The sequence below is a fragment of the Gamsiella multidivaricata genome (genome assembly GCF_025024155.1).
Source record: "Gamsiella multidivaricata strain RSA 2152 chromosome Unknown BC939scaffold_20, whole genome shotgun sequence".
Taxonomy (NCBI): Eukaryota; Fungi; Mortierellomycota; class Mortierellomycetes; order Mortierellales; family Mortierellaceae; genus Gamsiella; species Gamsiella multidivaricata.
The window spans coordinates 244,897-259,088 of NW_026251728.1; the positions used below are offsets into that span (position 1 = coordinate 244,897).

A 14,192-nucleotide genomic window follows, 5' to 3' on the forward strand; every position below is an offset into this window, starting at 1 on the left:
CATCGCATGAAACCCGTCATTTATTTTGGACACCAGATTCATCTCATTATCATAGATGATATATTATAGCTGCTTAAGCACGAGGTCGATTGCAGCAGTAGGGTCGGCAGTTGCAAATCTGTAAAACTCAGGGCAGCTGCAAACATTGGTGGTATCTCAAATGGCGTGCATAGCGCGGCAGGGACGAGAGTAGGGACGAGAGTAGGTTCGCGACTCAGACTATGCACAGCACGTTTCGTCACGTGCGTATCTGTGACGTAGACATAGCTGGGTACCGCGGAGAGTGATCACTCCAAAGGACCATCACTCGCTTCGCGCCTGCTCCCTTCTATACAACCATCGGCACCAGTCGACCATACAGGACTCAGGCCATCGCTCGACACCCCCTTCCTCTGTCCATCACGTCTTCTTTATTTTCCCGCCTTCGACTGGATCCTCAACCTTGAATTTGTCCGCCCGCTGAACGCCCATCACAACAGCTCATTCACGTACCATGAAGCGCGCTGCTGAAGATCAGCACGACCACCCTTCCAAACGGCCCCAGTCACTCGCCTCTGTCCATAACAGCCACCTCCCAGTGAGCCCTAACCTGAGCGCAGGAAGTCCTAGTCCACCGCGGAAGAAGGAGGTAAGCGAGCGATGATATGGACTTGATTAGACAGGAAAATAGATGGATGCCACATCTTTCATCAACGGAATCACATCTCTAACAGTGCCTCTAACAACACAACTTGGGATCAATTTTATCTTGCTGACATCAACAATAGCTCAGGGTGTGGAAGGGATGTTCGCAGTTGAAAGAGTTCGACCTGGTGGACAAGCTGGGTGAAGGCACCTTTGGGCAAGTCCTTTTGGTTTACTAGCTGGTCATGAACGCCATTTTCGTTTATTTCTCATGAACGAAAGTAGTGTTCTAACAGTCCCTCTTGTCTCTTGCATTCTCTCTGCCTTCAATGGCTGGAATTCAAAATCCCTATGTGGACAACATCTACTGGATATCGTCTTGATAATCGGATACGCCAACGCTATTATACCATTTGTGCAACATCCGAACATCGTCTTTTTGGGTCAACATATCGTGGATGAACAATAGAGAGGTTCATAAGGCGCGAAGAAAAGGATCTGGAGAGCTCTTGGCTCTGAAACGCATTCTGATGCACAACGAGAACGAGGGTATACCTATTACGGCGCTAAGAGAGATCAAAATCCTGAAGAGATTGCGGCATGATAACATCGTGCCCTTGCATGATATTGCCGTAAATCCAGGTAAGGGATACGATCATACATCTGCTTTTATTCTTTGCTTGACAGCAGAGTCTCTGTAGCTCGAAAGGTATCGGAGTAAAATTCTGATTGTTCCCGTGCTCGGTAATTGGAAAATTAGGGTCGAGGAGCGGACGCAGTCGTGCGAGTGTCTATATGGTCTTCCCGTACATGGATCACGACTTAAGTGGACTGTTGAACAACCCCAAAGTCCGACTCTCCGTTCCTCAGATCAAGCTATACATGAAGCAATTGCTGGAGGGCACTATTTACATGCATTCGGTATGCGAATATCTTCAGGATGTGAAAGGCGCGATACATGCTTTTTTATTTATCTATTTATTTGAGTGCCGCTAATAAGACATCGCCGCACGCCTTTACTCCACATTAGCAAAAAATCTTGCATCGAGATATGAAGGCTGCCAACTTGCTGATCAGCAATAATGGAACGCTAAAGATTGCGGATTTCGGATTGGCGAGACCTTTCAAGCCGGAGGGCGAGGACTACACATCCAAAGTCGTAACACGTTGGTACCGTCCACCTGAGCTATTTCTGGGCGAGAAGAAATATGGGCCTGCGGTGGATATGTGGGGCATTGGGTAAGTGCAATAAGAACTCTGCTCTCTTTGTTCATTGCAGCCCTTTGATGTGCTGAAGTTGACATTGCGCTTCGTCTTGTGATAGATGTGTATTCGGAGAAATGCTGTTTGGAAGACCAGTACTGCAGGGAAACTCAGATCAGGATCAACTGGACAAGATCTTCCAGCTTTGTGGCTCGCCCGCTGAAGATACCATGCCCGGATGGTCAAATCTGCCAGGTCTGGAAGAGAAGGGCGTTGTCTATCAAGTAAATAGAAACTATCCACGCAAACTCAAGGAGGATTTTGAGCCGTACGGAACGCTAGCGGCGGATCTGATGGACAAGTTATTAGTGCTGGACCCAAAGAAGAGACTGACGGCATTCGCTGCATCTGATCACGATTACCTCTGGGTCGAGCCACTACCAGCAGAGATTGGAGCGTATGTTACGCATACCATGCATCTTGCATCCGCAGTGGTGAAACCTTTTTTATGGTATGATAATAACAACAATTCACCTTAATAATCCTCGACATCAAATAGGTTGCCTGTGTATGAGTCGAGCCATGAGTATGATCGACAAAGAAAACATGAGCAGAACCAAGAGCGCCATGCATCACATCATCACAACAACCATCATCATCATAGCGCACAAAACACAGTATCGCATGGGCACCACCAGGCCCCACGACACGGTGGTGCACCCGGCGGATCGGCTGCACCCTATCGTCCGAATGGTGGTGGTGGCGGCGGATATGGAGGCGATCATGATAGGAGAGATAAGCCAAGGGGGCATGCACCTTCGGCTTCATCTGTGCAGCCATCGGCATACAGACCAATACCTTTGCCGCCACGGCCCCAGACGTCGGCAGTACCTCCGGCTGCACCTAGCGCCCCCAGCACTAGCACCACTGCTCGCCGGCCATGAACGAGCGTTGTTTTGAGTCGGAAGTGCTGGGAAACGGTTCAGCCTCTGGAGGTGCGCATATATATACATAGTTTGTGTCTTTTCTTCACAATGCCTTTCTTTCATTTAGTACAACAAAAAGCATATCTTTCTCGATAATAACCTACTCTGTTTGTTCTTTTTTTTATTATACGGGGTTATCATCATATGCTACAACTTCATAAATGAAGGCAATAAAAAAAGAACATGAGTGCAATCTGATAATGGTCAAGAAAGACACGCCAGCGTGCTTTATTGTGGAAAAGAAAGAAACAACAAAATACAAAGATATACAAAATTGTGAACTATCTAATCCTGCCTCATGCAGCGAGATTTTGGATAAGGCGATAGGGCTCGAACTTTTGGTCCGCCAACAGGCTTGGTTCCCAGGACAAACCTCGGTTCTCTTGGGAGTGGAAGTGGGACAAAGACGGTGGTGTCGGGCATCAGATGTCCACGGTCCATGATCCGATTCCGGTTGCTCAGTCTGCGGTGCTCCAGCTCGGATTTTGGTTTTGGAAGATTCCTGACAGCAGCTGCGTCTTGTTCGTCATCGTCAAGCGTACGAGAGTCGCGGTACCCAGTGAAGAAGAGTCCGCGAATTTCGCCCGCATCTCCAAAAAAGTCGAGCGCATCGTCGGGATCGCTGTCGCTGTCTAGAGACTCGAATCCTGTAAATTCAGCTGAGAACGCGGCTTTGTCCGCGACGTGCTTGGTCGTTGGTGTTGTCGAAGAACCCTGTGGAAAGGACTGAAAGGGTTTCATACAGGTGTTGTTGCTGGGCGCGGACTCGATCACGATATCGACCAGGTCGAAGGGATTGGGATGGTGTACGATGCCTCGGCGAGAGAGCTCGGGCTCTGCATGGCGGTAGAAGGGGTTGGCATGGTCATCAAACCAGTTCTCGTAACCGAGCGAACCAAGGACTTCAAGTTTCTCTTCGTAGATCTTATGCAGCCTGCAAGAGGGAGGAGGTGGAGTATATGGACGACCACCAACGGACGAAGAGGACGAGTTGGCGGAGTTGTTGAACTTGTTGACAAGACAGGCGTTGCTGGTGTTAATAGTCAATGATCGTGCGGCGCGGTGCATCATTCAGAAGTAAGAGACGAACGTTTGACGTGAAAAAGTGTTGATAGGAAAAAAATTTAAGAGTGTTTGAGAGGAGCAACAAAGTCGTAAGTGCGTTGGGTTGAAGAATAGAAGCAAGCAATGCTGTGAACGCATTCCTTTATATAGTCTTTGAACGAAATAAATGAGCTTATTAACACGACGTTCCTCAAAAAGTAATTGCCGAAAAGAACAAAATGTGCCCACGATGTGTTGGGAAATTGGGCGAATGCACCGTACACCCTGTCTCTGTGGGCCGACATGCTCAGCCTATGCATGCGCATGCTATGCAAGACAATTTGCTTATCCGAGAGGCAATGAGGAAGTCGCCTCGATCAGCTGTCCGCTCCACATCCGAGATTGAATTAAGTAAACGGGCTTTCCCATTTTATGAACTCTTTCTGGCACGCGTCTCCATGTTTCAGCCTTTCTGGATACTTATCAACGGCGCGAAGGCGTGACAAATTTGAAATGTGAGCGCCCGAGCTCCATTCTCTGCTCCAACACCGGCATTCGTAAATGAACAAGCGCAACAGGAGCAACATGCGTACATACAGTAGATAAGTATGAAACAACTAAGGTTCAATGGCCGAAGAAACAGACAATGCGTTCATATAACAAAATAAAAAAAGTTGCCCAATGTATTATAGTCTTTCACTGTATTTAAGTCGTTCTCCTGTCTCAAAGAAAGAAGTCGCTATTTAATCGTGGATCTCGCCGCAGTCAGCAATCTCAACGGTGGCAGTGGGGGCACCACTTGGGGTTCCGACAGCCTCCAACTTCTTCAAGAGTTCCTCGCCCTGCTCAATCTTTCCGAAGACAGTGTGCTTTCCATCCAACCAGGGAGTATCCTGGAAGCAAATGAAGAACTGGGATCCATTGGTGTTGGGTCCGGCATTGGCCATAGACAAAACGGGACCCTTGTGAGCAATCTTGAAGTTCTCACTAAGAAATGAAATGGAATGGTCCAAAAAGAAGCAGGCAAAAGAAAATTGTAATAAATAGGAGTGAGACATGGTCAGCAGTCTGGTAGGCAAATCGAGTGCTCACAATACGCGCGCTAGGGGCTTCTTCTTTGCGAACCAACGTATCGGGAAGCATCCCCTGTGCACTGGAGCACGCACGGAAGCACGAGCACCCCATATGCAATTGCTTAGTTAAAAATAATTTGTTCCCAAAGCAGCAATTTCGGGTGTCACCTACTCGGCAAACTTGGCTCCATAAATGGATTCGCCTCCACGTCCATCTCCACGGGTGAAATCTATTGGCAAGAGCATTGGTGCAAGGGAGCAGCTTCTTTTGTTAGAGGCAGCGATCACGCGAGGATGTCTATCAATAGCGTAGCGCCTAAACAAGGCAGTTACGGATACGTACCACCACCTAGAGACATAGATCAAGCACAGGGAATTGAAAGCAGTATTCGGCGACACCAATAGACGCGTAAGAGGAAACAGGCATTAGTGAAATTAGGCCTCAATATCATATCCATAACCAATCCATAGCTGTCTTTGAACGCGTTCTAAAAACAGTAGGCGGGCCCTTGTTGCACTTGTCCATTCATGCCCAATAACGACCACATATTTGAAGATATCGACCTCGTACCCTGAGCCATGAAACCAGGGATGATACGGTGGCTAAATGCAATCAATTATACTATTGATGTCAATATCATGGAAAACAACAGCAGACAGTGTTGCCAAAGTGCAGCGTAGTTGCTCTTGAATTGTATATTCGCTTTGCACTTACAACTTGCTTCCCTTGTAGGTCAGGGGCATACCGGAGAGGGCAGACTTGCCCTTCTCACCAGTGCATAGAGCCCTGAAGTTCTCGGAGGTCTTGGGGACGGTCTCGTTGAACAGCTTGAAGGTCAAACGACCAGCTATTGTGATGTTTCCGAAGAGTCGTGGGGGTCGAGCAATCAGTCCACTGTGCAATTTTTTCGACATCCATTGAAATAAACGTCTGGCGTGTGAATTGTCGACTCCATACCAGGCTTGGCGTTGATGGAGATATCAAAGAAGACTTTAACGGGCTTGGTCATTGTGAATTGTGCGGTGAGAGTGAGTGAGTGAACGAGTTCTGATCGGGATCAAGGAAAAAGGGAGGCCAAAAGACAGTGACATCGATCGATCTACGTCATCTTTTTTTCACGAGCAACGAACCCATCAGCCAGCACTCTCATCCTTTTCTTGTCGCCATCATCGAGGATCGACCCAGCCAGCTAGTCAGTCTCAGACCCAGTTCGGAATCACTTCAGCAGGACTCTGGATAATTTATCAGGACCAGTATAAGAACAGCGATCATCCTTTTTCGCCATGGCTTCCACCAGCCCTAACATCGATCCTAATCAAACGATCTATGTCCGCAACCTGAACGAAAAGATCAAGAAGAACGGTAATAACCAACCCTCGAACCAAATGAAATCCAATCAGGAAAACACTGTGCGCGTTAAAAAGTAGTTTTTGGGTTGCAGTGACGAGGGAATGTGTTGTCGCGGCATCGCCTTCAAACCAGGACTGATCTGCATAAAACAGCGTTCCTAGGATGCCAACAAAGCGCGACCAAACTAACGGCTATTGCCCTATTCATCTTGATACATCCCGACCTACTAGAGCTGAAGCGTAGCCTGTACGGCCTATTCTCGGCATACGGAAAGGTCATCTCAGTCGTTGCTTCCAAGACGACACGGGATCGTGGCCAGGCTTTTGTCGCCTTTTCAGATATCGTATCTGCGACAGCAGCATTGCGTGGATTGCAGGGATTCAGTTTTTACGGCAAATCGATGGTACGCATCACTCTTCCCGACGCGTCTCGGAACAGAATTGCTTTTCAATGTCGTGGAATTATGCTGTGTATTGTCGCTGGCTCTTGTTATATTCCGCCTTCGAACGAGATCTGACCCTTTTTTTTTCCCTCATCTGCTCGGCTATCTGTGCTAATAGGAAATCCAATACGCAAAGACGAAATCACACGCAATTGCCAAACTCGATGGAACGTACAAGCAGCCTCCTATGAAGAAACCGGGCGCAGAATCAGCGGATCAAACTATTTCAGTGTCGATAACCGGTGCGACAAAACGCGAGAGAGAAGCAGACTCGGACTCAGATTCAGATTCAGCAATGTCGGAATAGGTCCAATAGGCTACAGGAATATGGCCGCCGGAAGAAATGGAAGAGAGTCGAGGAGATCGCGTCCTTCCACATTCAGACTCAACATCAGAACTTGGAACACTAAAACTATCAGCTGAACATTGTACAATATAAGCGCTCATCCAAATCAATACAACAATTCTAGGAGTTTAATGGTTGTTTTGTAAAGCGTATCAAGCTCGAAGGTCCAATTATTGACACGCAAAGCATGGAGTAAGTTTATGGCGTAATATACAAAAAAGGAATTGTGTCTGGCGTTTCTTGTCAATTCTAATCGTGCCTGAACTGTGCTGGCGCAAAACCTGGAGTTGCTCTAAAAAAAAACGGACATGAAAGCAGAAACGAATTCATGTCAGTCAAGTATATAATGATACCTCCAAAGGAGCACTGATGGCATCCGAAGCGAAGTGCATACTTGATCTGGGAGCTTTCATCCTCGGGAATATCATAGTTCAAATCCAGATCATGGTCCTGGAAGGACTGTGATTCTGATCGCCAGTTCTGCCATTGCTGCTGGTTTGATGATGGCAAGGCTGTACTCGCTGCTGACTCCTGACCGCCCCACAAAGTCCTATGGCCACTTGCCCCAGCATCAGAGGCTCCTGTAAAGGTCGCCGCTTGTCCATATTTGGCAAAACCGCCGTCTTGCATATCTGTTAAAGAGTCGCTTGACGATGATCCTTGCCCGTTCGATCGACGGTACTGTTCCTCTGCAATCGTACTTGAGATGGGTAACGTCTCGTACGTAGGATACGACGAAAAGCCAAACAACATGTTCGAGTCTACTACAGTTGCTAAGTCATGGTCAGAGGGCCAGCCAAACGATACGTCTGAGGTATCCGTAGGGCCCCATCCTGACTGTCGTGTTAACTTTGGGTCCTCCAACATCCATGCTGGAATCTCTGCCTTGGCGTCCTGGCCCGTACTCATTGACTCGTCCTTGTTGTCGTTTCCTTCAGCGACCCTCGTCCCTGGAGTCGATTTGCGTGCTTCTGGCGCGATATCTGAAGGCGGAAGATTTGGTGGAAGCGTGAACGGGAATGGGTCAGGTGTTTGAGCAGATCTGAAGACGTGGTTGGGATTCATGGCCATAGCGTCGAGCTTCTGGGCAGTGATTCCGGGCTGGTAAGGGTTCACCTCACTAGGCGAGGGTAACTTAGCCCAGGGCCCATTGTCGGGTGTCTGAGTCGCAATAGTTGCTGAGGGGTCATCATTGTTTTGCTTATCTATTCCGATTGATGTCGAGGACTCTTTGACTAGGTGCTGTTCTCCATGTGAAATCGCGGTTTGTAAATCAGCATTCCGGTCCTCAATTGTGTCAAGATGGAAGGAATGCTCAAAGGTCTTTTGCAGTCGCTCCTCTGGTTCCTCGAGACTGAGAGCCTTAAAGTCAAAGGCTTCGCTCATGTCCTGGTCGTTCATGATGCTAATCGTTGATTTGGTTTGGTTGAGTCCGAAAAGGTGTGGGGAGAAAAAATAACGTTGCATTTTGTGACCCAATCCTGCTGTAATTATCTTCAGAACCGAACCCTCTACGGTTTCGACATCATTTGGTGGATAGTTTGTTTTATTGGTGTTTCTGAAGCATGTTCACAGCCCTTTATGAGGAGGTCTGCAAAGTGGGAGTAACTATCCATGTCTAAGCATCAGTCTTGACATCCTCCATGGCCTTCTTCTCGTCAACCTTGGCATCATCAATGCCCTCGGCATTCTTCTCATCGACATAGGAGCTGTTGACCAACATCTCCGAGAACGGAATCAACTTATCGACACCACGGATCTCGTTTGTCAACAAAGGTAACCTGAATCATTTAGAACCAATAAGGGTTATCTGTTAGTACAGGGCTGACCGTAATAAATAGGCTGTAATCGATGTGTCCCTGGCATACCTGGTGACGTGGAAGTCCTCGTAGAGATCATAGATCTGGTTCAGGTACTTCTTCTGCATTGCATATCGAACCCGGCACTGCTCACAGTTTGAATCCTTCTTTGGGAACAGCAGCTGGTTGACAACAATGTTGTGGGTGTCGATTTTATACGACGTCAACTCCTGAATCATGCGCTCGGTCTCGTAAAGCGACAAGAATTCAGAGATGCACACGCATACAAACGTGGTCTTATCCGCATCCTTAAACTGGTTGTTGACCTCAGTAATGACTTCGCGCATACCCTCCAGCTTGCTAAACATATCCTCGGGGTTGCCCTGCATGCCCATCATTCCTGACATCTGCTGCATCATGGGTCCGAAACGTCCGCTTAGCTGCGAAACCTTTGCCAGGGCCTTCTCCAAAACGCTGGGGAAGGAGAGGAAGCGCAGGGTATGTCCTGTTGGAGCGGTGTCGAAAATAATAACAGAATATTCCATCGCCTTGACCTGCCTAGAGAAAGATCAAAGTGGGATATAAAGGCGCTGTCAGCGGGAAGAACTAATAGGTCGTGCTGCTAGTGCTGTTTCTTGCAATATGAACGGCTCATTGCAATCGAAAAGCGCCAACATACTTCATAACTTCGGCAAATCCCATGGCCTCATCGACACCAGGAATAGCAAACGCAAGATCCTGCATCATAGAAGAAACGCCGCTTCCTTGATCATCGGCTAGAAAGGGTACAGTAGTCAAAAATTAGTCCAGCTCTTCCTGCAAATGGGAGCGAACCATCTCGTGAGGCATGCCACTGTTGCAACGCTTCCACTATATGTTCTTACCGTTATCGATCATCTCCTGGATAGAGGATGTGGGGTCGATTTCCTGCAGAACAAAATCGAAGATTCGTCAGTTCCTGTTATAGCTGAATCTGATATTACTGTGAGGGCTGCATATTGAGTAGTGGGATCGTACCATGGCATAGAGGTTGGTGAATCCACTGACAAGGGTGGCATCCTTGCTGAACTTCTGTCCAAACGCATCGGACAGGTTGTGGGCGGGATCTGTGGAGATCAAAAGGACGCTGGGACGAGCCTTGGCCAACTGGATAGCGAGCGAACAGGACGTGGTAGTTTTTCCTATATTATAGGAAGAAGCAGTTGCATGACAAACAACGTCAGGTTGGTATGTGCTGAGCCCTGGGTCGCAAAAGTTGCACAAGTCTCGACGTTCCTGTGTGATGAGGAGATGCTCCAAAAAGCTCTTCGCATCGTGGTTGCACGAACGGTCGGTCTGGTGCTGAAATCCTTACCGACTCCTCCTTTGCCTCCGACAAAAATCCACTGCAGGGATGTCTGATCGATGACATTCTGAAGCGTGGGCTCGAGGGGTTCGAGGTCTTCGATATCGGACATGGCTGTGATGTGTTGGGGATTGATGGAACGGAGAGAGTGTTAAGTCGATGATACCCCTGAATGCTTGCCCAAGTGATGGAACCTTGACGAAGGTTGGGTGGCTTGCGATACGTCCTTTTACACGCGCGCTTGGATCACATTCAGGCAAGCATATGCACTGGATTCTGATAGGATTCTTTCGCTTGGGGACACATACGTACTTTCAGAGATGCGTAGCACGAGATAATGCCCCCGCTCTTCGAAATGTAGGCAACTCCTGTACCCCCAGCGGCGGCAGTTTAAAACTAGGAAACAACAGCTCAATGTCTCAACCCAGAACGCGTTATTTGGATGCTTGTTTGTATCGATACGCGTTTTTTTGCGCGTCGTGTCAACCACTGTTCAGTTGGCATGTTTCACGCAGACATTCTGGCCCATATTTGTTTCCTTCTACAACATCAACAACAGATGTTAACCCAATAAGATATCCTTGTAAGCCCGTTATACCTGAGCATGGGATTTCTCCCTAGGCTTGACTCTATCCTCAATTCCTAACTCTGACACTCTACTTGATGAGACCCTGGTCCTTTTTCTTCTTTTCTTTTTTTTTTTTTTTCTTTTTGCATTTCCCTGCGTGCTTGTTTGTTCTTCTGTCGATCTTGCAGCACTATAGCCATATATCGCTAGCGAATAGATTGCCCATTGTCAACGGCGGCGATATAATTGACTGTCGACTTCAAACTATGCAAAGGAGTCGATTTTTACGCTGTGCTTGGACAGCTCAATCCCATGACTGCTTGGCTGGCCCACGGTATTAGCCGCGGCTTCTGGCGGTGAGTGTGGCGAGACATCCCTTGTAGGATATGAGCGCTTGCAGGTAGGCTAACAGGTTCCCAGGCAGCATGGCTTATGTCATATGGTGGCAATAGTCGAGGAAAAGTTTTTTGATGGCTGAGAAATGGACCGAAGTCCGGATAATGCGGATCGAGAGTGGTCACCTACGGTATGGATGTCAAGATGGATGTACAATCTGCGTTTGAAAAGTCCAGGTAGCTCGAAATGGTTATCAATCCCTCCGACTCAGACCAGATTCCTGCTTCGACCATCCATATAGAATTCTTATCATCCTCAGCATTGGGCTGGTGGGCGGCAGCAGATTGGTACCAATTCTGGATCCACAGAAGCAACGCGGGTTCTCCGGATCAGAGCAATACAGATGGAGTCCACGAAGTGTGCCACACGTTTGATGAAGCCCACAGTTTGCTGGATAGTCGAATCCTTGAGTGACAAGGGCAACGCCTGGAGGCTGCGGAACTCGGTCCTCTAATACTCAGTCCAGCCATTCGGGAATAATGCATTCCATCTATCTTATGTATCTTCAGGAACCTGACCAAGCGCTCGTATCGATGAAGTGCACCGACGGGTTAACCGCTGCACTATCCATCACATAGCCCAATCGTTGGCCCAACTATCCGTGCTACTGGTTGTGCAACGCCATGCTGGGTCGCACGCATTCCGTACATTCACTGGGTCCCAGATACTAGAAGATGACAGCCCTGATCTCCGATAGGTTGATCGCCATGATACTTGGAATGATTGTCGTTGTGTTGCTGGATAATTCCTTCATTAAATTGTAGGGTTGTAGGGTTGATCGACAGCGGTTTACAAAATGTCCTGCAGCAAGCTTAGGAACTTAATTATAATATTCTCGTCGTCTGAGGCGCTATGACTATCGTATTTGAGGCTATCGATATACTATTGATCTATCGCGTTTTCGGTGCTCACATATAGCATTAAAAAATAAGTGCCATGTCGTCGAGACAACTCTCACAAACATGTCAATTACTACATACCATAGCCAATAAAAGTCAAATTTGGACACCACATTCAAGCGCACCTAGACCAGTCAACTTATACGACGTTTGGTACCAGAGATTTCCTGCATACACAAAAACCCCCATGTGTTCTTTTAACCGACAGACGTGATGACTAAGTCATGCGGCATTAGAAGCATGATCCTTCTAACGTTCGCTCGCGTGGAGGAAAAACACCTCCACTTCGATTGAAACCGCTGCACATATATGTCTCGACCCGTCGCATGACAGCAAATAACAATGCACGAGAGTTAGCGTGTACGGGAGAGGACAAGGAAAAGTGACTCCGTACAGGATCTGCATGTGCTCTCCACTGAGTTGTATATGGCATCCATAGTTTTTGACAAAACGGCGGGGGAAGAGCTGAACGACCAAGAACGCGCATTGTTGGCAGGATCATATGACAACAACGTGCTTTGGACCTTTACATATGAGCCGTTGCGATGCAATCCTTTCCTCGCGTACATATGCATGTGTCTGTGTGCTTGAGCATGTTGTATCCGTTATATTCATCCTAAGAACTATCTTCCTCAAGGCATGTTCCTCCTCTTACATATCTCCCTGCACCTCGTACAGTTTTCGATAAGATGCTTGCTTCAACTCAGCGTCTTAAGCAAAAGACTTTTTTTTATTTATCCTCACCCCTTCGTTCTCCTTCGCTTGAGAGCAAATGAACTTATCCATTCACTCTCCTTCGCCCAAGATGATTTTCATGTTAGGAAATAGTACATTTACAGTAAAGCTATGTATGTTTCCATATGAGGTTCGTTGAAAGATCGAAGGATCAGTGCTCATGCTTCTCGAAGGAAACGAACTAAAAAAATAAAGAGGCGCTGCATTAAACAACGAAAAAAAATAATCAATCTAGACGTTTTTGTGAAAATTGACGCGTACACCATTGCTGTGCTATCTATGTCAGTCAATTTCGCGCACATGATAAATGCGGCGACAATGCTCGCCAGCTGAATTTTAACAGCGCAGCAGGAAAATTGTCGGCTTCAGAAGATCGCACTGCGAGTACTGGGGCACAAATATAAACATATACATGCGAAAATAAAACGCATATAGGATATGAAGCGCATTTCAGTTCACAAGGGAGTCTCCCTGAATGAGGGGGGAGGATATCAGGGCGAAGCAATTACTGGTAATAAGAACTGACAAAAACGCAGAATACCACATCGCGAAAATTCCTGACTCCATATTGCGATCGATATTGTAAACACCTAAACTTGAGACGCGGTATGTGTAATCGACAACGGAAACAGTAAGGTCTAACTTACGTGGATGGAAATGGAGAAAAAAAAAAGCAATATAGAAAACCTGAACACCTAGGTCAATAAAGACTAAAGTGATCATGCGCTCAAGAGCAAACGGGCCAAAAAGGATTCGCAGACTGCGAAAATCGAGTTCAAGGAGTAGCATCGACCTTAAGAACAAAAAAAAAACATGAGTTCTTGCTGGGAGTGCAGGCGAGCGGACAAAAAACTCATAGAGTTTGGAGACTATCGCATCTGCAACGAGGAGGAAGCTAAAGGGGGAAGAGGGAGGACATATAGCGAAAATAGGGTGGGGGTTCGAATTCAGCGTGATCCAGACTTCCATTCTGAATCTGACAGCCAGCATGGCTCTCAGCTCTATGCACCATGTTTAACGCAGAGGAAGATGCTCCCAGCGGTGTGGATTATATCACCCCTTAGATTGGAACTTTACCGAAGAACCACCGTACATACCATTCTGTGTTCAAGAGGCGGGAGACGAATTTTTATTATTATCAAAAGGTAACGCGACGCGCGCGTGTTGCGAATTGACAACTGTATTTTTGGATGCATTGACGCTTGCCGCTATAAGCAAATGAGCGCTGTCGCAAAACCAGAAGGCTACCCCGGGTTTGTCAGAATGAGAAGCGACTTTAGCCCCACTCATTTGTGCGACTCAATACCATCACTCCCCTCTGGCTCTTGGCGCCTTGATCGCTTCTCTCCTTGTTGGCTATTCTCGAGCTCAAAAATGCACG

The 14,192-nt window shown here is 47.4% G+C and overlaps 6 protein-coding genes across 6 annotated transcripts; 2 read left to right on the forward strand and 4 right to left on the reverse strand.

The window, feature by feature from the left end:
• Nucleotides 1–13: 13 nt before the first annotated feature.
• BC939DRAFT_446255 (kinase-like domain-containing protein) lies at nucleotides 14–3,012 on the forward strand. Its single transcript, XM_051554926.1, has 7 exons — nucleotides 14–628; nucleotides 768–841; nucleotides 1,094–1,266; nucleotides 1,385–1,545; nucleotides 1,655–1,863; nucleotides 1,949–2,284; nucleotides 2,387–3,012. The coding sequence occupies exons 1-7, from the start codon at nucleotides 494–496 to the stop codon at nucleotides 2,769–2,771; spliced, it is 1,473 nt and encodes a 490-aa protein (XP_051413980.1). The 5' UTR covers nucleotides 14–493; the 3' UTR covers nucleotides 2,772–3,012.
• Nucleotides 3,013–3,976, reverse strand: BC939DRAFT_446256 (uncharacterized protein). The gene has a single exon (XM_051554927.1). The coding sequence runs from the start codon at nucleotides 3,882–3,884 to the stop codon at nucleotides 3,099–3,101; it is 786 nt and encodes a 261-aa protein (XP_051413981.1). The 5' UTR covers nucleotides 3,885–3,976; the 3' UTR covers nucleotides 3,013–3,098.
• A 624-nt stretch (nucleotides 3,977–4,600) lies between these two features.
• On the reverse strand, nucleotides 4,601–5,940 carry BC939DRAFT_395294 (peptidyl-prolyl cis-trans isomerase cyp5; the record flags this gene model as incomplete). Its single annotated transcript, XM_051552216.1, has 5 exons — nucleotides 4,601–4,844; nucleotides 5,103–5,160; nucleotides 5,502–5,533; nucleotides 5,646–5,778; nucleotides 5,889–5,940. 5 exons carry the CDS (start codon nucleotides 5,938–5,940, stop codon nucleotides 4,601–4,603), a joined length of 519 nt encoding a protein of 172 aa, XP_051413982.1.
• A 33-nt stretch (nucleotides 5,941–5,973) lies between these two features.
• On the forward strand, nucleotides 5,974–7,103 carry BC939DRAFT_108544 (uncharacterized protein). The gene is made up of 3 exons (XM_051549900.1): nucleotides 5,974–6,293; nucleotides 6,512–6,684; nucleotides 6,842–7,103. The coding sequence occupies exons 1-3, from the start codon at nucleotides 6,215–6,217 to the stop codon at nucleotides 7,028–7,030; spliced, it is 441 nt and encodes a 146-aa protein (XP_051413983.1). The 5' UTR covers nucleotides 5,974–6,214; the 3' UTR covers nucleotides 7,031–7,103.
• Nucleotides 7,104–7,116: 13 nt separating this feature from the next.
• Nucleotides 7,117–8,795, reverse strand: BC939DRAFT_108631 (uncharacterized protein). Its single transcript, XM_051549901.1, has 2 exons — nucleotides 7,464–8,795; nucleotides 7,117–7,361 (listed from the first exon to the last, which is right to left on the reverse strand). Exons 1-2 carry the CDS (start codon nucleotides 8,534–8,536, stop codon nucleotides 7,319–7,321), a joined length of 1,116 nt encoding a protein of 371 aa, XP_051413984.1. The 5' UTR covers nucleotides 8,537–8,795; the 3' UTR covers nucleotides 7,117–7,318.
• On the reverse strand, nucleotides 8,490–10,402 carry BC939DRAFT_446266 (anion-transporting ATPase-like domain-containing protein). The gene is made up of 6 exons (XM_051554928.1): nucleotides 10,223–10,402; nucleotides 9,886–10,049; nucleotides 9,753–9,795; nucleotides 9,548–9,644; nucleotides 8,938–9,426; nucleotides 8,490–8,850 (listed from the first exon to the last, which is right to left on the reverse strand). Exons 1-6 carry the CDS (start codon nucleotides 10,323–10,325, stop codon nucleotides 8,688–8,690), a joined length of 1,059 nt encoding a protein of 352 aa, XP_051413985.1. The 5' UTR covers nucleotides 10,326–10,402; the 3' UTR covers nucleotides 8,490–8,687.
• Nucleotides 10,403–14,192: the final 3,790 nt, after the last annotated feature.